At 43.7% G+C, this 21,826-nt stretch overlaps 1 protein-coding gene across 1 annotated transcript in view; it reads left to right on the top strand.

Annotated features, from left to right (window-relative positions):
- Nucleotides 1-21,826, top strand: part of Slc25a13 (solute carrier family 25 member 13) — a 181,139-nt gene that overhangs the window by 125,116 nt on the left and 34,197 nt on the right. The window contains exon 13 of the mRNA XM_041675748.1: nucleotides 1,151-1,231. Coding sequence (XP_041531682.1) covers nucleotides 1,151-1,231 — 81 coding nt within the window. The remainder of the gene's footprint in view (nucleotides 1-1,150; nucleotides 1,232-21,826) is intronic.

The following is a 21,826-nucleotide window of genomic DNA, read 5'->3' as shown; positions in this document are numbered from 1 at the left end:
GTACAGGGTATGGCGAGGAAGGCCAACAGGGTTCAAACCACCTACCTGTGCTCGGAGAACCAGGATGTTGAGTCAGGATCTCAACGTTCTGAGTATGTCCTCTTGCACCTATGCCCAATGCTTAGGGAATACATGTGTAGGGTGTGTTCTTGAACCTCATTTTTCTAGTTAAGTTTATCCCAGCTCACCTGCAGATGGTTGGTTCTCACTTGCAGTGTCTAGAGTGGGTAGATACTACATATACATCCCTAAGACCTCAGAGCCCGGGAATTAAGCTTTGGCCTTAGACCAGGCCGTGTAGCCTTGGTCCCTGTAATTCTTCTTGTGTCATTTGATAACATAGCTAGACTGTGGCCCAGATCTGCTCAGACTGTACAATTGTTGTTGCTTAAACTTGCTTATAGCACCTATCCAGAAATTATACTCACTCTTCCTGTGTGGGCCTGTGTGAGTGTGACAAGCGTGTGCAGGTGACCTCGGAAGGCAGGCGCAGGCACTGATTGGCTCACCCCAGAGCTGGAATTGCAGGAGGCCAGAAGCCACTTTACAATGCCCGGGGATTGAACTTGGATCCTCAAAAAGAGCATAAGACACTGCAAACTGCCGAACCATCTCTCTAGCCCCCTGAGGAATTTTTACTGAACAGCTACTAACTTGAAAAAACGAAGACTAAGGAGCTTACATTGGTTTTAGTGAGGAGTGGTATCTTAAATTATATTAAGTCTTGTTAAAAGACTTAATATGACCTTTAATTATAACTTACAAGACATGTTTTAAAATATAAAATATACAATTTATGTGTACTATCAATACGTTTCCCTTTTCATGCTACTATAACTGCAGGACATTTTAAAATTTTTGGCTCGTTAGGCCATTTTTCTTTGAATTTTTCTTTCTGTAATATATATGTGTACACAGACCCCCACCTGGTTTTACAGATACACACACACACACACACACACACACACACACACCTATCTGTAAATTGTTTCTATGACCTGTATGCTATTAAGAGTCTCTCTTAAACTATTTTAAGATCTGTTAATTCTTGCAATCAAGTGAGGAAAGAAATAACGTATATTGAGTGATGTATATTTATATGTTTAATGACTTATTTTTTCATCAGCTTCTATAACTGTCTCTCTTCCAGGTGAATGATTTTGTGAGAGATAAGTTCATGCACAAAGATGGCTCGGTCCCACTTTCGGCGGAGATTTTGGCTGGAGGCTGTGTAAGTAGCTTTTCTGGATTTCTACACAGGAAAGCTGTTCCTCATATCTGCGTCGTTGCTGTGAACAACACGTGTGTACTAAGGCTTCTCTTTGACCACAGATCCTGTCCAAGGCCAGAGTTTCCTGGGCAGGCTGCGGTTCCTGAGGTGAAGGGTAAACTGCCAATCTTTCTGCCTGTTCTTCATGCCTGTTAACATTTCTTACTGCTTGGGGTCAGTTCTGCTGTCAACTCCTTTGCCTCGGGAGTGTTTGGAAGGCCTCTGCTAGCCCTTCCTGACGTTCCCTCCTAACGTCCTGTCTGCTGTGGCATCCCTGCTGGGGCAAGCACTAAAGCTGGTGGCTTGCAGTCAGCTGCTCCAGATCCCTGCTTTGCTTTGTCTCGTTAATGGCCGCAAAGCCTCCAGTGCTTCTGGGAGAGTCTGGGATGCAGATGGCTGAGGTGTTCTGCCTTGTCAGAAATGTGTGGACTGATTGTTTTGGGTTATGGGTGAGCAACCGCAGCTTGTTCTAAAGCTTCGCAGAACATTGTCTCGCTGTGTCTCATGGACCAGTTTGTCCATGAGAATGCAAATACTTCAAGTAAATTAACTCTTGCACAAAGGCTGGAGCCATTTAAAGATAAGGTTCACTAAGTAAACACACTTTGATCACCCAGGCTATCCAATATTGGTATATTTTCCCTCTAACCTCATGCAACTTTCCATATAAGAAAAGATGAGGTCACATTTTTCTTTTCTTTTTAAATTGGCCTGTTTGCCCAGGAAATAGACACACTTTTTTTTTTCTCTCCTTGACAAACCATTGGGTTTAGAAGTGGACCCTTTTGTGGGACCGGCTCACCGGCTCACTGTCCCAGCTCAGGCTGGATGTAGCTGCTGCCAGGAGTCCATGTTCCTGGTAACTTTTAAGAGAGGATGGAATTTGGCTGCTGCCTGACTCTTTGTTTATCACTGACCTGTCCGAAGTGGGCAGGTAGGGTCCCTCATTCTGTATCTTTAGGAGTATTTAGGATGGAAAAGAGGAACCATTAATGTCCTTAATGCAGAGGACTCACGCTATCGATAAAAGACTTGAGTTCAGAAGTGCTCCTTGTAAGTGCTCCTCATCCAAACCTGAATGCCTGTGCCCTTTGAGCAGCGAAACTCTCTAATGTTTAATTAGTGTGTGTGCGTGCGCTTGTGTGTGTGCATGTGAGTGCATGCTTGTGTGTGTGTGTCTGTCAAAGTATATCAAGTGTGTGCTGCCCCAACGAGAGAGTTGGGTCTTCTGGGGCTGGAGTTTACAAACAGTTATGAGCTGCCTGAGGTGCTTGCTGGGAACTGAACTGGACCCTCTGGAAAAGCAGTGTGTACTCTTACGTGCTGAGCCATCCCTCCAGTTTGTTTTCTAACATTTAAATGCGTGCTTCTACAGGCTGGATCTAGCTCAGTCCTTCAGGATGTAGCGGTGAGTCTAAGGTACTGAATAGGTGTCTCTACAGGCTGAGTTTAGCCCAGTCCTTCAGACTATTGGAAAGAGCCTTGACACAGCATGGTATTTTGATCAGGTAAAGGTGGAGGTTTCATTTTGTATTTTTTAAGTTCCATTTTTACACTCCATAGACACCATGATATTAGAACCGTATATGAATTTAAAATGTAAAATTCATTTTATGACTCTCGTCAGGCAACCATCGTGACTTGGAGCCTGGAGATGTTTTTTTCCCCTAATGTAAGCATTTTACCTGCACATGCATTGGGGTGCCCAGGAGATCGACTGTGGCATGCACTGTCAAGGTGCCCTCTGTAGGTGGTCTTGTTTTCAAGTATGGTGGCCCGTTTCAAACGCAGAGCACATGCAGGCTGGCATCAGAAGTGGTGCCTAGCTATTGTAAAGAGACACAGCCCCCTTTCAAGCCTGATCTAAACACAGGCTTAAAACTGGAGCCACTTGAGCTTTACAGCGACTTAAAATATCTGTGAAATGAGTTTGCCACCCTTCCCGTCAAAGGCGGTCCTCTGAAATCCCAGTCTCTGTTCTGCGCCCCTCCCGCGCTAGCCACTGCTTTAGGAAGAATTTAAGTTCAGGTAGGCAGTTATGTAGATAGCAAAGAACTCTCTCAGGAGAGAGAAAAATGGATGGATCTCGCCTGCGTGCGGGCATGGGTGTGTGTGCCCGCGCGCGTCTGTGCGTGTGAAGTCGGCAGCACCTCTCGTAGGCCATTTTTACCTTTCAGCGCCTGTGTGTACTGGAGAAAGAATTGCGTTCTATGGCCTGCTCTGTGTAATTGAGAATACAAAGGGTTCTGTGACCTCGTGTCACGTGAGCAGTTGCTTGCTTTAGTTCAGCCAAGCATGGCTGGGCTTTGCCTTTTAAGTCCCTGGGAGCTCACCTTGCTTCCTTATTGCTGAGCATCAGCACACATGGCTGACTTTTCACTCGCATCAACCAAAGCTGTTCATTTCTTTGAACAAAGCCCTCTCTGTTTTACAATGTTTTTGACAACAACGGGAAAATATGCAGGGACCATTGGATCGTAACCTACATCACCACAGGGCTTGCCCAGTCTCGTTTATTTATTCATTTTAGAAGAAAGTGGTAGCGGGTATGGAATGGGTTAGTCATTGGCTCTTCAAAGGAGTAAAACGTATCTTATTTCTTGCTATTTTCATAAAATAGTATTTTTAAATGAAGAAACTAAAAACACCTTTTTTTTGCTGACATACATAAAAGGATGAAGCTGACTTTAAAAAAAAAAAAACAACTCTTATTTCTTACTGAGATTAGTTTTAGTTTAAAATCCTGGCTAAAATTTTTATTTTTTCAAACTTTTCTGAGAGTTTTCTTCCTCCCTTCCTTCCTCTCATAGATTCCACACTGACTGGTAGTCATGTTGTCACCAGAATTCAGACTCAACTAGATGCTAAGACTGGAGTTTTTTAAACAACCAATTCTGAAAGAAATCTTTGTGGTGGTGTTTTTCTCTGAGTGGATTTTCTGCTTTTTAAAATTATTCCTTGATGATGTAAGATTCTGAAAGAAGCTTGGGCCTCAGGCTCCCCTCACACAAAGATTATGTGCCTTCTCTTTCCATCCTTCCCTTTCTATAAAATGACGTGGCTGAGAAGCTGGTAGTGACAGGTTATCAGAAATGTGGCCAAGGAGAGGACCACAGCTCAAGTTGGTTTCCAGTGACTCGAGCAAGAGAGCCATTACAACAAAGCCAGAGCTGGTAGGGTTAAAATTGTGGTGAGGGGTATGGCAGTCTGGGGTCTTCAGTTTTGATCCTTTATCTTACGAAATGCCTACCAGGCAAGGAAAAGCAAATGGCGCTGTGATTGTCTTTAAGAAACCAAGAAATTATCTGACATGAAATCTAATATTCCCCAGAAAAACTGTATCAACAGAGCTGTACTTAGTAAGAAATTATTTCTATATCCGTAGAAAATAAAATTCGGTAGTAGCTTTTAGAAAGGCTATGGCCGTGTGGTGATACAGTCCCAGCGTTTTCCTGTTGTGCTGTGCTCATGGGCATGCAGACGTGGGTAAATCTGCTGTTTCCTTTTCATGGGAAAAGCCACTGATAAGATCGTACTGCTCGTTCTGGAAAGGACTGGGTGAATCTAGTATTAGGGGCTGGCGAGGTGGCTTGGTGAGTTAAGCACTTGCCACACAAGCCTGAGGACCTGATCCCTGATCCCCAACAAAAGCCAAGTGGGAGTGGCAGTGTGCCTGTGATCTCAGCTTATTGGAGCAGAGATGGGAATTCCCCAAACAAGCAGGCTAGCCAGACTAGCCACAATTAGCCAGAGACTCTGGCTCCATCTAACGCACAGCAAGACTGGGGAGGACACTAGACTTTGACATGTGCGTGTATACATTTGGACTCTTGTTCCCGCACACGCATGCGTCCACACGTACATCTGCAGACATCAGCAAACACAGTATAGCACAATTGGAAAGGTATGAAATGTACGTAATTATTCTCCCTAGCAAATGGGCAGGACCATATGCTATTATCTGCTTTTATTCTTACTTTTTTATTTATGGTTCTAGAGAGTGAGTGAACCCAGGGCCTTGGTCTTGCTGTGCAAACAGTCTACCTCAGAACCTTGTTTCCCAACCTCTTTTTTTTTTTTTTCAGCTTTAATTTCAAAACAAGAACTCATTAAGTTGCACAGGCTGGCCTTGAACTTGGCGGTTCTGCTTGAGCCTCTGCGTAGCTTGTATTATAGGCCTGTGCCATTAGGCCCAGCTTCTGTATTCTCACATGAATAAGATTCTTGTATCTGTGCGTTAGTTGTTTTGACTGGTGTTTGTTTGAGACAGGGTCTTGCTGTGTAACCAAACTGGACTGAAATTCAAGGTCTCCTTGCATCAGACTTCTGAATGCTGGGATTACAGATGCATATCACCATGCTGGCCACATACTCACTTTTACGCATGCTTCCCACTTCCATTTTCCTCACTTTTGCATTACCATAGCTCCTTGCTCTCTTGCTGTCTTTCTCCTCCTCTCCTTCCTCTCCCCATCATTGCTCCCGTCCCTTTCAAATGTTCTATATGTTTGTATTTCTCATGATTTCTATGTCTTTTCTGTGTCCCTCTTCATATGACACAAGGGGGGAGTCTTCATTAACATATCCCAATGACCTCAGATAATACTTGCCAACTTGCTATCAGACTCTTTAAGTATTTGCTAAATGAAATAGTTTTGAGGTCAGAGCAGCCCTTCCACTTGGTTTCATCCTGATATAGGCCTGGAATTGTAGCTACTTGGTTGAGGAAGGAGGATTAATTGCTGGAGGCCAGTATGGATAACTTGGTGAGACTTTGTCTCATAATTAAAAAGTAAAAAGAACACTGGGTATATAACCCTGTGCTAGAAGACTCACATAGCACACTATGATCCTGGTTCAATCTTTAGTACCAGAAATAAAAAAAAAAAAGTACAAATTTTCAATGAGAGGTTTGGTGGTAGGGTCTTGTGTATCTTTTCATTTTTCTTGGTCACACTCCTTCCTGTTCGTAAATTCATAAAGTTCATCACCGTTATCCCCAAGCTTGTCCCCAGGGTTTCCCCTTCAAGATGAGTAGAAAGTAAACGGTGGGACCATCTTTCCACACACATGTGTTCTTTGCAAAGTTTGCAGATCTCATTTTTAAGAATTACCAGAAATTTTCTTCTTTTGTGAGCATATATATTTTAGATTCCATAAAAGTGAATTTTTCCCTTTAGTTTTTTTTGGATAGAAATGAATGTAATCCCACTCAATTTCCTCAGGGGAAAGGGGTGTACTGGAGTCTGACTATGGCAGACTCTGACAGAGGACCTGGGCCACCTTGAGAGTTCTTGACATTCCTGGTCTTTTCTGCAGTACTGTCTGTGTGAGTTTTTGTCATGCAGCAGTGTGCCCACTCACAGTTTATGTCACATGGCCGTATACCCACTGATGGTTTATATCACGTGGCCGTGTACAAACTGATGGTTTATGTCACGTGGCCGTGTACTCACTGACGGTTTATGTCACGTGGCAGTATACCCGCTTACGGCTTATGTCATGTGGCGGTGTACCCGCTGACGGCTTATGTCATGTGGCGGCGTACCAACTGACGGCTTATGTCACGTGGGAGTGTACCCACTGATGGTTTATGTCACATGGCAGTATACCCACTGATGGTTTATATCACATGGCCGTGTACCCACTGAAGGTTTATTGCTGGCTCACATCTCACAGGCTTTAGTCCCAGGCTATGACAAGACAGAGATTTGGCAGCAAGGCATGGTAGTCAAAGAATGCTAATCACCTCGTGGTAGACAGGAAGTAGACAAGAAGCAAAATGCTGGGGACAGATTATACCTTCAAAGGCATAGCCTTGGTAGCCTTTTCCTCAACTAAACTCAAGTCTTCCAGTAACACTATCAAACTAAGAATCTGTCATTCAATTAATCATGGTCTGGACACTTCCCCCAAAGTTTACTGTTGGCAACTGAGCCTTGAAAACATGATTTTTGGGGAATGTTTCAGACTCAAACCAAAATGCTGGATATCAAATCCAGCTTCTCACGCATGCTAGCCAAGTACCCAACCACCAAGCTACACCCTGAATTCTGATCTTCTTGCTAAATCTGCTTGTCATTGATAAAACTCAGTTGACTGTTCTTGTAGTGTATCCCAGCCTACACTGCATGCCAGTTCTGGTTCCAGGCTTGACTCCTGAGTACCTACTGAAGACTTCATGGTTTCACACCATGACTTTTTACCGCCATTTCTCTTAAGTTCTCTGTGTTGACTAGGCTCGGCTGGGAGGTTCTCCTTCAGGATCTCCATATTGTTATGAAAGGCTGCTGGGGAGGAATCTTATAAAACCCTTCATGAAGTAGATACCAAGGCAGCGGCAGCTATCAGTAGCTGAGGCTGCTGTCTGGATGTACTCCCCTGCTTCTCTCTGGAGCCTGAGCTTCGCAAACCATGGCAGCCTGATTCTCAAAGGGGACCTTGCTTAAGAATCTTCAGCAGGGCCCAGCCATGGTGTTGCATGCCTTTAATCCCAGCACTCAGGAGACAGAGACAGGTAGATGGATCTCTGTGAGTTCAAGTTCAGCCTGGTCTAAAAAGTGAGTTCCGGGACAGCCAAAGCTGTTACACAGAGAAACCCTGTCTCAAAAAAACAAATAAGGGGAAAAAAAGAGGAGGAAAAGAGAAAAAAAAGAAAGAAAATGAGAAAAAAGACACCCCCCCCCAAAAAAGAACCCTCAAAGACAAAAAAGAAAAGAAAAGAAAAGAAAGAAAAATCTTTAGCAGAAACCGCAAGACATCTTTTGGACTATTCTTTTCCTGTTTTCTTTGGTTCGGACAAGTATGTTAGGGTAGCTCAGGTTCAGAAAGAGAAAAATTATCTCTCCAATACAGCAGTGAGGCACACGGCGCTGACGGGTTGGGAGCATCCTCTTTGCCTCTGGGAGAGGGCTTTCAAGCAGCTCCAATGTCGTCTTCACTTCTTTTGCTGGCTCTCTAATCCACTGGTACATTCCAAATTGCCGCTACTGACCAGGGAGGAGAAACTCCCTAAAGTAGTAATAACCAACAGGGGTTTACCTCGAGGGCATTGTGAACTAACACGCAAGGTTCTTGAAATGTGAGCGGTTCTGGAAACTGGGGGCTTTCTCCATCTTCTTCATGTGGCCAGTTGGCCGCTCTCCTAGTGACTTCTCAGCTCTCCATAGCTCTTTTCAGTGTCAGTGTCTCCTCCCCATGGTATTTGCTGCTTCAGAATTCACTTCATGCTCTTGTTAGCCACCTGGCCTCTCCCGTTGACCTTTCACCCTCTCGAGGCCCTGTCCTAGACTCAGGTAATTAACTCGAGTTGCTCAGCTGTGCTCTACTGCTCAGTGACTCATTGAGAGAAGAAATTTGGTGATTAGATTTTTATATACATTTTATTTATAAATCTCAATGACAGTGTTGACTTGTGACCCCACCCAAATGTTATGAGAGACTGCCACCTTTTCAACCATCCAAGGACACCCCCAACCCCTTCTTGCACTGTTTAGTTTTTAGTCCTGAAGTCTATAAGTAAGCCCCAAGTAATAGTGTAGATACTCGAACCCAAAGCCAGATGCCTTTTCCTGGACCTTGAAATCTCTTGAGATTTCAAACCCAGTCAATTTCCAACCAGGGAAAAAATTTCCTCAAATAATGAACTCGCAGGCTCTGCAGTCAGGGTTAGTGAGGAGATAGCGTGAATACATTTAAATCCTTTTTTTTTTTTTGTTTGATGGACCTCAATGCAGAGTTTTTCCTTCACTGTGTATGCCAACATTCTCAACTTAGAAGAATCGGGTGATACAGCTGAGTCATTAGGTTGAGTTCTGTGATGCTGCTTTGATGCTCTGATATAACAGGTCAGGTACCAAGACGATGGATGCTATGGATAGAAGTTTTATTGTTTTCATGAGTGCTTGTGGCTATATAATTTATTGTGATTTCATGATAACCTAATGATTGTTTTTAAATTTTTGTTATTGTTTTCATTTGAAATATTCCAGGGGAAATTTTTTGCATAGCCTAAAAACTGTATCAGGTAGCTAAATATTTAGCTAGGAAGGGTTGGTGAGGAGGATAGTTATATATTCCATGTGCCATAGTTTATTAACTTCCAGACGGATGACCCATGGGTAGTGCTAACTCCAGGAAGAACGGGTAAAGGAGCTGATGGACTTTAGGGTGCTGCTGTAGCCACGCCCACGTATTGCCTTACCAAGGATATTCACAAAGAAATAATCCACGAGCACTGAGTAACTGAACCAGCCTTTGAAAAGTACCTGTTTATTTTACTTGACTCCATTTCTAAAAGTAACAAACAACCCTGAAATACATACAGATCCCTAAGAACAGAATGAAGATAATGATGTGACAATTTGGTATAGTTTATTTATGGTGACTAATATTTTAAGTAAAAAAGAGTTTTACTGAATAGTTAACTTGTAAAATTGTCATGACAGAACCATGAAAGAATCATAAAAGAGAGGATTTTAAAAGGGGCTGATGAACAGTCAAAAAATGCTAACCGTAGCAATATCCCAATTTGGAGAATTTTTGAGATGCTGATAAAGCATCTCCGTTGAAGTTCACGCTAGAAGGTTTCATGGGGATGGGACTAAGGCCTTGGTGTTGACTACATGCCTTCATGGGCTGTGTTGAGTGCTTTCTCCAGATGACTCTTACTTGGACTGAAAGCAAAAGTAAGAACAGTACATGGTGGTGATGAGGACTTTGGGATGCTCTGGATTCAGTCATTCTTTCTTCCTCCAGTTCATACACTGAGACTTAAGACCCAGTGTGCGGTCATTAACAGGGGTAGTGCCACTCTGACAAGCGGGTTAGGTCATGAACACACGGTGTCTTCCTTGCTTCGACATGTAATGACATAGCAGAAAAATGGTGTGTGTGTGTGTGTGTGTGTGTGTGTGTGTGTGTGTGTGTGTGAACTAGAAAGATACCCTGTGCTATGCTGGCACTTGACCGTGAGTGTCTAACCTCCAGAACCCTGAGAAAGCAGTTTGTATTATTGTACGTGACTGTCCTGGTTTTCTGTCACTGTGATAAAGACCATGAGGAAAATCAACTTGAAGAAGAAAGGGTTTATTTCAGCTTACGTTTTATTGTCCGCCATCAAGAGAAGGCAGAACAAGAATTTAAGGCAGGAACTGAGGCAGAAATCATGGAGGGTTGTTGCTTACTGGCTTACCTTCCATCGCTTACTCAGCTTGTTCTCCTCCACAATCACCTGTCCAAGGTGGCACTGGGCCACATCAAGAAAATGCTGTGCAACCTTTCCCACAGGATCGTCTGGGTGAGGGCATTTTCTCAGTTGAGGTAACCTCTTCCCAGGTGATCCTAACTTGGGTTGAGTTGACAAAATTTGACTGGCACAGGGGCCCAGGCTATGATATTTTGGCATAGCAATCTGAACTCATTAAAACATTACTGTGTTTGGCTCAGAGCTGCCTTTGGATGCTAGGAACCATCATCTTTGTATATGATGGCTTTCAGGACAGCCAGACAGCTAGAGGGCTTGTTGCTGATTTCTTTCCTCTCTTCAGTAGTTACAGGATTTGATTCAGGACACTTTAAACATTGAGACAATCTTCTGGTTTCTAAGAAATAGAGGAGGTGTTTGTTACGATATGAACGTTTGAAGAAAGATTTGTCCAGAGGTGGCCTAGAGGTAAGGTAGTTTAGATACCAACAGCCAGCCAGCTAAGCATTAGCTGATTCTGGTGGTAGCGTTCACAGTAGACACTCTAACGGGCAGACTCCGAATGCCAACAAGTTTGACAGGTCTCTGACTTAATTGCTTTTTAATGTCAAATAGATTCCACTTTGGTTTCCTGGCCAGGCTTCTAAGGGCCTATTAAAACCCCATGAAGTTGAAAATATAAAACTTTATGTTTATAAAATGTGTAAATATAATAGCCTTTTTTCTGCCTTGCCATGTGGTTAAAGCATTAAGAATAGAATTTTCTAGTTTAATATCTCGTAAAAAGATTCTGCTCTTACCTTCTTACCAAAGGCGAATCCTATATGTTTTGTGGTTAGGCACTCAAGCTCTGTTGTTTTGGGATTCAGTAGACTGGGTGTCCTGGTGTCAGAGGGCATGAGCAGCGCTTATTTCATTTTCTCCACAGTTGGGCATGCTGGAAGGCCAAGGCTGAGGGCTTACCGGATGGTTTCTTATGGAATGACTACATCCTCTCTATATCTTCATGGAGTCAGTCACTCTCAGTGTGAGTCCTATTCTCTTAGGACTCCAAAGAGTAGGGTCAACCCTATGGCCTGATTGTATTTGAATTCCTTCTTTTAAAAAGACTTACCTCAAAATGTCGTCTCATTATGAGGTATGTGGAGGTAGAGATTTTGTGAACAAATTTTCAATTGTGTGATTCAGATTATAATTGACTAGGATTCTAGGCATGTCCAACACACATGTTGCTGAAGATAGCTATGAATTCAGCACAATACAAAAGGTCACCTTACCTAGAGTATGACACCTTTTTTTAAAAAAAATGGATTATGTGGTTCTTGATGCTGAACATAACATCAAGTCCCAATGTCAAGTCTAAGCAGAGGTATGTTTTTCAATTTGGAATAATGACCTGATTGTGGGGTGGTAAGGACACTTCTTGTAAGGGACTGATCCAAGCATGGAGTGAATGACCCTGAATGACCTTGTGACTGGCCACCTTTGCCAGCTTATCTGGGAGGCTGCTGAGTGTAGTTTCTCCTGTGCAGTGCACGCTAATTTAATCCATCCTCTGTTAGCTGATGAGTATCTAGTTTCTATCTGTGATCTCTGTGAAGAGGAAAAAACACTTGGCCTACATTTGAATTATGTTGATGTTTCCATTGATATCAAGTCGGGATGAATAACTAGAAAAATACATTGAACCTAAGAATTCTTAAGAAGCCTGTTTTCTAACTTAACTCAAATCTCAAATGCTGTCACAATTGTATATGTTCATATTAATGTGACACATCATTAGGCATTTACTAGTATAGGACATATTTGTATGTGCAATTTTGTTTGTATCTAAATAATCAAAATAATGTATTTGATTTATTGAAAAAATCATCCAATAACTTTATATTAATCTGTTTTTGACACATGTAAGCACATATTTTAGAATGTCAGTGTGCAATTAGATATTCTTAGCACATGTCATTTGTGAAAAGCACTTTAAATCTAAGTACATTCAATTGAGCATAATTAAAATATCAAGATACATATACTTCATATACATTTTGCCACTTAATTTTTTAAGTAGCTATAAGTATCTACCATGTGAATTCAAATTAAAGGAAGGTGATTAAATTATGGATATATTTAATGCTTTTAGTTTAAAACATAGCGGAAATTATATTGTGTTAAAAACTATAATGCCATGTTTCTGTGGACAGTGAACTCAGTTGTTTTTTAAGGAAGGTGTTAGTGTTCTCGAGATTGTTGACTAGACCCTTCTTTTTTTATTTTTAACCTTCATAGTTGCATTTGATGGGATTTCCTATGTTCCAGGAATGAATGTTTGGGAATAGTGTCCAATTAAGTGAGGACAGTTTGCAGAAAGACTTCTTGTGTTCAGACAAATGAAAGGAAATGGATTATGGAGAAAAAGGAAAAGGAGGAGCTCCTGAAGATGTAGTGTATTTAGGTGGCTGGTACTTTCTCCAGTCGTGGTAATGAGCCTGTTCCAGCTCATAAATTGGAAGGCACATGTAACAAGAAAACCTTTCTGTCTGTACCCATGTTATCTAAAGAATATTGTCAGTTTAGTGAGGTTTATTGAAGATCATTGTTCTTTGAATGTTTACAGAAAAAAGGGCAGAACATCAGGGTTAAGTTGTCTTTCTAAATATCTTTTTGGAATTCTCTTTGTATGAAAGAACTAGCTGTACACTCACCCCCAAGCATAATATTCCCTGCACACTCAGAGCCATTACCAGCGAAGGAAGTCTTCTTGTAACGTGAGAAGAGCATTGGGGGCTGCAAACTTGTGAGGACGCAAAGCTAGCAGGCTTATACAAACATCTAGGCGTTGGCCAGGAGAAGCTCGGATAGAAGCCACATTTCAGGTTCTTTGCAGAGTACCCATCCTGGCCATTTTAGTGAGAGGGGATATTAGAAGAAAAAAGCTATAATTTTGCTTTGAGCCCCAAGAAATCATATCATGTGAAAAATTAGAGCATTTTGGAAATGATGATGCTTTGTGTGGAGAGAGCCGTTCTCATTTGGGGAGTTTGGTGTGTGGGCTCCATGCTGGCATAGTTGCAGCTTCCACAGCCCATTTCCCTGTTTGGTGCTCTCGAGCCACGGGGTGTAAAGGTGAATTTGTGAGGCCCGTGGGAGGCAGGCAAGAGTGACAACAGCTGAAGCTGCCGTCCGGAGGTGCGAGCCTTGGTGTGTGTGTAGAGACGTGAGGTGTCTGTTCTGATCATGAGCAGTTCTGTGTTTATGTGAAATCTGTACCACCCAGAGTGACCCCTTTACAGCCCCATCTGAATAAAATAGAGACTGTCACTAGTTGTACATTCATTTCTGAGTGAGTCTAAAGTAGGCCTTGAAGATTCATATTTAGTGATTTGGGGAGTTATACTTCCTGCTTGTATGACTTCCTTATGACTTGTTGCTAATCTACAAAGACAAATGGGAGAATCCTGTTAAACCAACTAACTCTATTCCTTTAGAAACCATGTTTTCTCAAATTTTCTTGATGTGTCTGAATCTTTTATTTATTTGCTTGTCAAAAGCATCACCAAGTCACTGAAACTCTGGTCCAGATGATCAAATTGGCCAAAGACATAGTCAGTCACTCTACTCAAACAAGAAAGAAAACTGAAAACAAATTTCAGTGCTCAGTTTCTTTAATAGTAAATCAGATTAAAGGTTCTGAGCTTTGGTTTGAAATTAGGGCAGCATGGGCTCGCTCTTTCCTTCCTCATCTTCAGAAAGGCATGGATAACGGAGCCTGTGTGTCATGACTGGAGGCAGAAGATGTCTGTGTGGGGTTCAGCACTGTGCCTGCTGCACTGCAAGTGCCCCACAAATAGCATACTCTGGCCTTTGAGGGGAGGGACGAAGACAAAGGGTGCATGAGGCCTTGTCATTCTTGGTAAGTTGGTCTAGAAATGGCTGCCCTTCCAAGGGCCATGGATGGAGGTTAGTGGTAGAGTGCCTTCTCACCTGTGTGAGGCCCGTCATTAGCACCTTTGTCTTGGTTGTTAGGGAACCTCGTCATTCCAGAAAGGGACCTGCAGGACAGCATGTGTAGTTGGTGTTGTCCGAACCTTCTGGAGATGGTTTTAGCGGCAGTCTGTGTTGGGGGGCCGGCTTTCTTTGAGGAAAGACCTTTACCTCCTGGTGCTAAGAAGGCCAGAAGAATTAGAGAGCTTGCACATTCCAGAACTAAAGAAAAAAGGTGTTAAGAAAGGGGCATTAGCCAGGCCGTGGCGGCTCACGCCTTTAGTGCCAGCACTCAGGAGGACCTATGAGATCAAGACCAACCTGGTCTACATAGCTAGTTCCAGGACAGCCAGGGCTATGTGGAGGGATCCCGGGGAGACAGAGACAGAGACAGACACAGACTGTTGGCTGTTAAAGTCTACTGCATGGCTGCATTGCTTCTGGGAAAGCCCTCATATCATATCCAGTAAACCACAGCTTGACAAATGTGAACTAAGTCTAGATCTTTCGAGTCTTGCATTGTCCGGTCCATGTCTGTAACCCTTCTGGTGCAGGACCCCTGACTAACTGCTCTAGAGGAAGACGAGAATCATGGGATGCAGTAGCTCATAGAAGCTGGAGATGATGCCAGATTGTTGGACTGCATCCCTTCACTGTGGCTGACGGGACTGATGCTGACACCCATCTGAACTGGTCCTCTAGCTACCCTGTCTTAAAGGAGGGAAGATCAGTAAACAGTGGCTGACTAGGATGAGTCACGCTTGTGTGCAGGGCAGAAGGAGCCGCCCTCTTCCACTGGCTGCACTGCCCGCTGCCCATGTACGCCTCCCAGTGTCCTCTGTGCCCCTCTGTTTATAGATCTCCTTAATTATCCACCGTATGCCACACTTTAAATTTTTCTGACAGTCTAACTCATGAGTGGGCACCAATAAAATTCTCCACATGACCTTATTTAGGATATCGTATGTTTTAACATCTTCAGAAAACTGAATTGAGATTTTGTTTAGGAAAATTGCTCTGAATGTTAAGTTAAATTTTGGGGAAATTACATTTTAACAATACTTTAATTAATTGAAAGAAAATATGTGTTTCATTTTATCTTTTATAACATCTGAGTTTTAAAGTGAGTCCTGGGCAAACATAGCATTTATAACGTTGAATCTTCCTAATAACAATAGTGATTCCCTAGTCTTTGAATCTTTTATCTCTGTTAGAACAAACCACAAAACCTGTAATTTTCTTCATTTTGGTCCTCTGTATTTTACATAGCTATTTCCTGCTAATGATACTTATTTGCAAACAAAAGTTAGGATATAAACTCATTTTGGATATACCAGTTCTGTCTTTCTACTCGGGGGATAGGTAATAGTTTTGAATGTCAGAGTCTTGCCTTTTAGAAGTGCAACAGAACCTTTATTTTGCTAGTGTTCAGTGAAAGAAAGTAGATCGTCAGATGTTTTTATTCAGTATATAGTATCTGCCTGGGTAAGAATCTACATGGCACTGATTTTACCCATCTATGGGTCATGTATACACACAGTAGGCTCTTACGCATACACACCGTGGGATCCTGTGACTTGGGTCCCCTGTTGGGAGGTACAAGTACAGCCCTACATTGTGTTTGGATATTGGCTTCCTGCTGCGGCTTGCAGGCTGTTTGTGTTGAACATACACGAGTGCTTTCCTCTTTGTCAAGATCATCCGTGTTGTCGTTGTAACTTCTTGTAGGGCCCCAGAATATTGTTTCTGCCATCAGTCCCAAGGGGTGTATGTATGGCTTTGGCTGTATGGCTGTAGCTGTTCCTCTCATGCCATGTAGCTCAGGCTGGCCTAGAACTTACTTTCCAGAAAAGTCTTCAAATTTTCTTTTTAGTCTTCTCTCATATACAATACATTCCATCTGCAGTCTCTCCTCCCGCCACTCCTCACAGCTCCACACATCCCTTCTTTCCCAAATCTACTGCTCCTCCATTTCCCTTCAGAAAAGAACAGGCTTCCCAGTGATATCAACTGATCCAGAAAGACTAGGCATAATCCCACATATCAAGGCTGGATGAGGCAACCCAGTAGGAGGAAAAGGGACCTAAGAGCAGACGGAGGAGTCAGAGACTTCCCCTGCTACTGTTAGGAGCCTCACAAAATACCACACTTATAACCATCACATACATGCAGAGAACCTAGTGAAAACCCATCTAGGCTCTGTGGTCACTGCTTCAGTCTCTGTGAGCCTATGTTTAGTTGATTCTGTGGGTCGTGTTCTGGTGTTGCTACCCCTCTGGCTTCTACAATCAATCCTTCCTTCCCCTCTTCTGTGAGATTCTCTTAACTCTGCCTAATGTTTGGTTGTTGGTCTTCTGCATCTGCTTCTGTTAGCTGCTTGAGTAAGCCTCTGTGATGTCATTTTGGCTAGACACTGATCTATAAGTATAGCAGAATATCATTAGCAAATATTTCTGGGTGTTTTTTCCCTCCCTTCCTCCCTCCCTCCCTCCCTTCCTCCCTCCCTTCCTCCCCCTGCCCCCCCCCCGTTAGTCATGTGTGGTTCTATCCTAAATCACTAGACCACCCAGCTTCCGATTACTGGTCATCCAGACATATCAGGCATGGGCTTCCTCCAGTCATTGGTTGGCCCTTCTCCCAAGCTCTGAGCCATCATTGCCCCAGCACATCTTGCAGACAGGACAGGTGTGGACTGAAGGTTTTGTGGCTGGGTTGCTGATCCAGTCTCACCCTGGGTGCTTTGCCTGGTTAGGCAAGAAGGTTAGAAAATGGTTAGTTCAGGGTCCACAGCTTCCATTACTAGGAGTCCTCACTCCGTATCACCCCCTAAATGTCCTAATTCCAGTCATCTTCCTCTGTACTCTCTTCCTTGGTCCCTTCCTCCCTGACCTGATCTGCCCTGTCCCCATCCCCACGTGCCCCCAGTACACCTACAAAAGCTATCCTAGTTCCCCTTCCCAGGGCGACTCTTCATGTGTCATCACTCCCGCCCTTGTGATTTAGCATCTCAGAGTGTAGATTGTAGCATGACTATCTTTCACTCTTCTCCGGTACTCAGAAATGATTCTGGTTTGCTTTAGTAAGGAACAAATATCCCTACTATTTTATCCTGACACTCTACATCCTTTCCCCTTCATGGCTCTAAGTTCCCATTGCCCTTGCACAGTCTCGGAAGGAAGGAGCTTTTCTCACGTCCCCTCCTCTGCCACAGCTTTCACTCTCCTTTCTAGAAGACACATTCTTGACCCCCCTCCCCGCCCCCAGTTCTCTGTACAATCAGTGTTTCTGTTTACTACTCTTTTCCTTCCATCCTCATATATACTCTAGGTTGAGTGGCAGCAGAGGTGTGGTTATCTCCCAACTCACAGTCAGCGTTCATGGTTCTCTTTATTATTGTCTGTCCTGTGAAATAGCTGCAAAAACTCAACTCTTTGACCTCACCTCCATTCTACATTCTAACCCTGTTGGTCTTTATTGTACCCACTGCCTGTCACCCCTCCCCTTGTCTTTGTTACAGACACAATTATCTTAATTGTACCTTTTATCTCTCACCCAATCTAGGAAAACCCTAATTGTTACCTTTGGTTCGGTGCCATCTTTCCCAAACTAGCACCAGACACACCCATTTGTTATCTAAGCTCTTCCCAGTCTTGGTGCTCCCCTGCAGTTCCTAAATGGGCTCTGTTTATGTGTCCTCTTCTTACCCAAATTCAGCCACAGCACATCTACTGCACACAGCCCTCTTAGCGTGGTGGTCAGGATCCAGTCCTTCTCCCCAGCCTGGTCTTTCCATGATTTGGCTCCATGGCTTCATTTTTGGCCATTCTCTTTCAGACCCATCTGTTCCATATAGAGTGGTGGTTCTCAAATTGTGGTTATTAAGCCTTTTGGGGGTCGCATATCAGATATCCTACATATCAGATACTTATATTATGGTTTATAACAGTAGCAAAATTACAGTTATGAAGTAGCAAAGGAATAATGTTCTGGTTGGGGGTCACCACCGCTCATGCTGTGGTAACTGTATTAGAGGGTTGCATCATTAGGAAGGTTGAGAACCACTGGTCTCGAGCCAGTCATTCTGGGGAGGGCCTTCGTGCTGCCACGATAAGAGGTGTCAGTATGAGCCAGCCTGGTAGTGCCTGCCGTTCATCCCAGCAGGGGCAGACAGAGCTCTGTGCATTCAAGGCCAGTGTGATCTCCACAGTGCGTTCTAAGCCACCCCGGGCTACATAGTGAGACACTGCCTCAAAGCAGCAACGGCAGCAAAAATAGGTATAAATATATTCTCGAAAGCATGCCAGTAATTTTACCATGGCATCTCAGCCTCACCTTCTAGCTGTGTGACATCCTGTTGGTTAAACCCCACCCCTCTGCCTTATTTTGTTCATTAAAGCAAAAGCAACAACAAAGTGACTATTACCCTGAAGATCTGTCCCACCTCCCGGGACACAGGAAATAAGTGGCGTACTACGTCCGGTCACGCTTACCTTCGCGATCGGTATCTCATTTGTCTGATGTGTTACAGTGGGTCCCTTGCTCAGAGACTCTTCTGTCACTACTTTTATTATGTCATTGCTTCTGTCAGTGCATTGTGCGCAGCCTATGGCTCTTGGGCCACATGGAAACCAAAGCAAAAATTATTAAACATGTAAAGTAAGGGTTTTGTGTGTGTGTGTGTGTGTGTGTGTGTGTGTGTGTGTGCGCGCGCGCGCGTGTGTGTGTGCGCGTGTGTGCGCGTGTGTGTGTGCGTGTGTGTGTGTGTGTGCGCGCGCGTGTGTGTCCCTGTGATTCAGAGGCCGGCAACTCAACTGTTCTGTTCTCAAGCACCTCCGTTGCGGATTAACTGTCGGGTTTAAGGACACAAAGGCTCGGACACCTGAATCCACAGCTCTCTTCTGTTGCCAGCGAATGTTTTATCTTCTCATGTCCCAGAACACCATTGGTAGGAAATGGCTTGCCCTCCTTTGGATTGCCTTGTCTGGAGAACTTAACTCTGTCATCATATGTGTTCATTATTTTTCTCACATGCCTTTTCTGTAGCCCTGGGTAAACTGCTGGTCTAATGTGCGGGGGCGGATAAAATGCAAGTGCTAGCTAGCTACAGTCTGGTCAGCCGAGACAGCAGACGTGCTATAGGTACAGTCCAGTCGGCTGAGACATCAGACGTGCTATAGGTACAGTCCAGTCGGCTGAGACATCAGACATGCTAGCTACAGTCCAGTCGGCTGAGACAACAGACATGCTAGCTACAGTCCAGTCGGCTGAGACAGCAGACGTGCTATAGGTACAGTCCTGTCGGCTGAGACATCAGACATGCTAGCTACAGTCCTATCGGCTGAGACAACAGACGTGCTAGCTACAGTCCTATCGGCTGAGACAACAGACGTGCTAGCTACAGTCCTGTCGGCCGAGACAACAGACATGCTAGCTACAGTCCAGTCGGCTGAGACAGCAGACGTGCTATAGGTACAGTCCTGTCGGCTGAGACATCAGACGTGCTATAGGTACAGTCCAGTCGGCCGAGACAACAGTCGTGCACTTTCTCACATATCTGGGGTCGAAAAGTCCCAAGCCCAAGGTGCTAATCCGTGGTGTTGGTTCTCTGAAGCCTCCTTCCTTGGCTACAGATGGCTGCCTTCTCTCTGTGATAGTTTTACTTTGTGGGCATAGGTCTCACTGGATAGCCCAGTCTATCCTGGAACTCTATTGTATAGCCCAAGCTGACCCCAAACTCATGGTGGTTTTCTTGCCTTTAGCTTTCTAAGTGCTAAGCCAACTTTTCCCGTGTCCTTATATGGTCATTTCTAGGTACTGTATGTCTGTGTTTAATTTCCTCTTTTTATAAGAATATTAGTAAGATTGGATTAAGGTCCTCCTTAAAGACTACATTTTAGTGGATCATGAAATCCCAGCACTCAGGTGGCAGAGGCAAAAAGATCACGTAAATTTGAAGCCAGTGTTGTCGTCTATAGAGCAAGTTCCAGGCAGCCAGGGCTATATAACAAGACCCTGTCTTACTCCCCACTTAAAAACAAACAACGCAACAACAGTAAAACTCATTTTAATTTAATTCTCTTCTTTGGGAACTTCATCTCCAAATATACACACTTTCTGAAGTGTAGATGCTTAGATAGCTCAGCTTCATCATCGTCAACTGTGACTTTTGGTAAAATTGTTGAATTTATAACAACTGCTCTGACTTTCCTGTGTTTACCCTGTTGTAAAGATACCAACCAGTGCCCAAGTGGCCCATGTGGGACATTAACTGGATTATATTATTATTATTATTATTATTATTATTATTATTATTATTCCTGCTCTCACTTTGTGTTCTCTAAGAAGAGGGCTGCTTTCTTGCTCTTCCAACATCCCTAGGATGAACTTTGCTTTATTTTATTTTTTGGCAAGAAAGAAAAGCTTGGCAAATTTTCCATATATCCATGGACCACTTGGTCTTCCTGCCTGCTTCCGTCTTCCAAAGGCTGGGATTACAGGTATCATGTCACCTCGCCATGCTCTTAGCACAATTTGAATGTGAGTGTTTGTAAAACTCTTGGAGAATAAATGTGTGGACAAAGATTCGAGAGCAGAAGCAAGTGTATCAGTATGCTTTCTGCTGCAGTGATGAAACATCATGACCAAAAGCACTCAGAAGAAAGAGTTTATTTGGCCTTCGGTTCCAGAGAGACACAGGCCCTTCATGGCAGGGAGGGGTGTTAGCTCATAATAAGTGTGAGAGCGGGAATAGGAAGCTGAGAAGTCTGGATCTGTAAGAGCCAGCAGGTAGCAGAGGACAAACTGGAAGTGGCGTAAGACTTTGAACTATGAAAGCCCATCCCCCCTTTGATGTACTTCTGCCATCAAGTCTACCCTTCCCTGGGATCTCTCCTGGCAATGCCACCAACTTGGGACCAAGGTTTCGGATACTTGAGTCTAAGGGGGACATTTGCCATTCAAACCTCCACAGCAAGTCTGTTTCTTTCAGTAGCAGAAACTAGAGCAGGAAACCCGTAAAGAAGTCAATGCCCGCACTGTAAATACAGTATGCCACTGTAAGTTCAGTCTTCTTCCACCAGAGACTCCAGAGAGTCATAGGAAAATGATTTGTGACAAATACCACATGTTCACAAAAGCCAGTATCTTCACACAGCCGAGCTCTCAAGTGATGAGGGACACAAAAGCCCTGTGTATAATAGGCGTTCCTGTTCATTGTTGGCCCATTTGAGGTGTCTTTGATCTCTACCGGGGAGGGATGTGGCTAAGGCACTCTGAATGGACAATAGAGCAGGAATTGGAGCAGCAGGCGGTGAGTGTGCTGTGCAGTGATCAAGCTCTGAAGATGCCCAGACACTGCGTCTAATGATAAGCAT

The sequence above is a fragment of the Microtus oregoni genome, unplaced genomic scaffold (genome assembly GCF_018167655.1).
Source record: "Microtus oregoni isolate MIOR12 unplaced genomic scaffold, Mior012 000026F_ref0000081, whole genome shotgun sequence".
Classification (NCBI taxonomy): Eukaryota; Metazoa; Chordata; class Mammalia; order Rodentia; family Cricetidae; genus Microtus; species Microtus oregoni.
The sequence above is the reverse complement of the archived record's forward strand: the minus strand, read 5'-3'. Positions and strand labels throughout refer to the sequence as shown.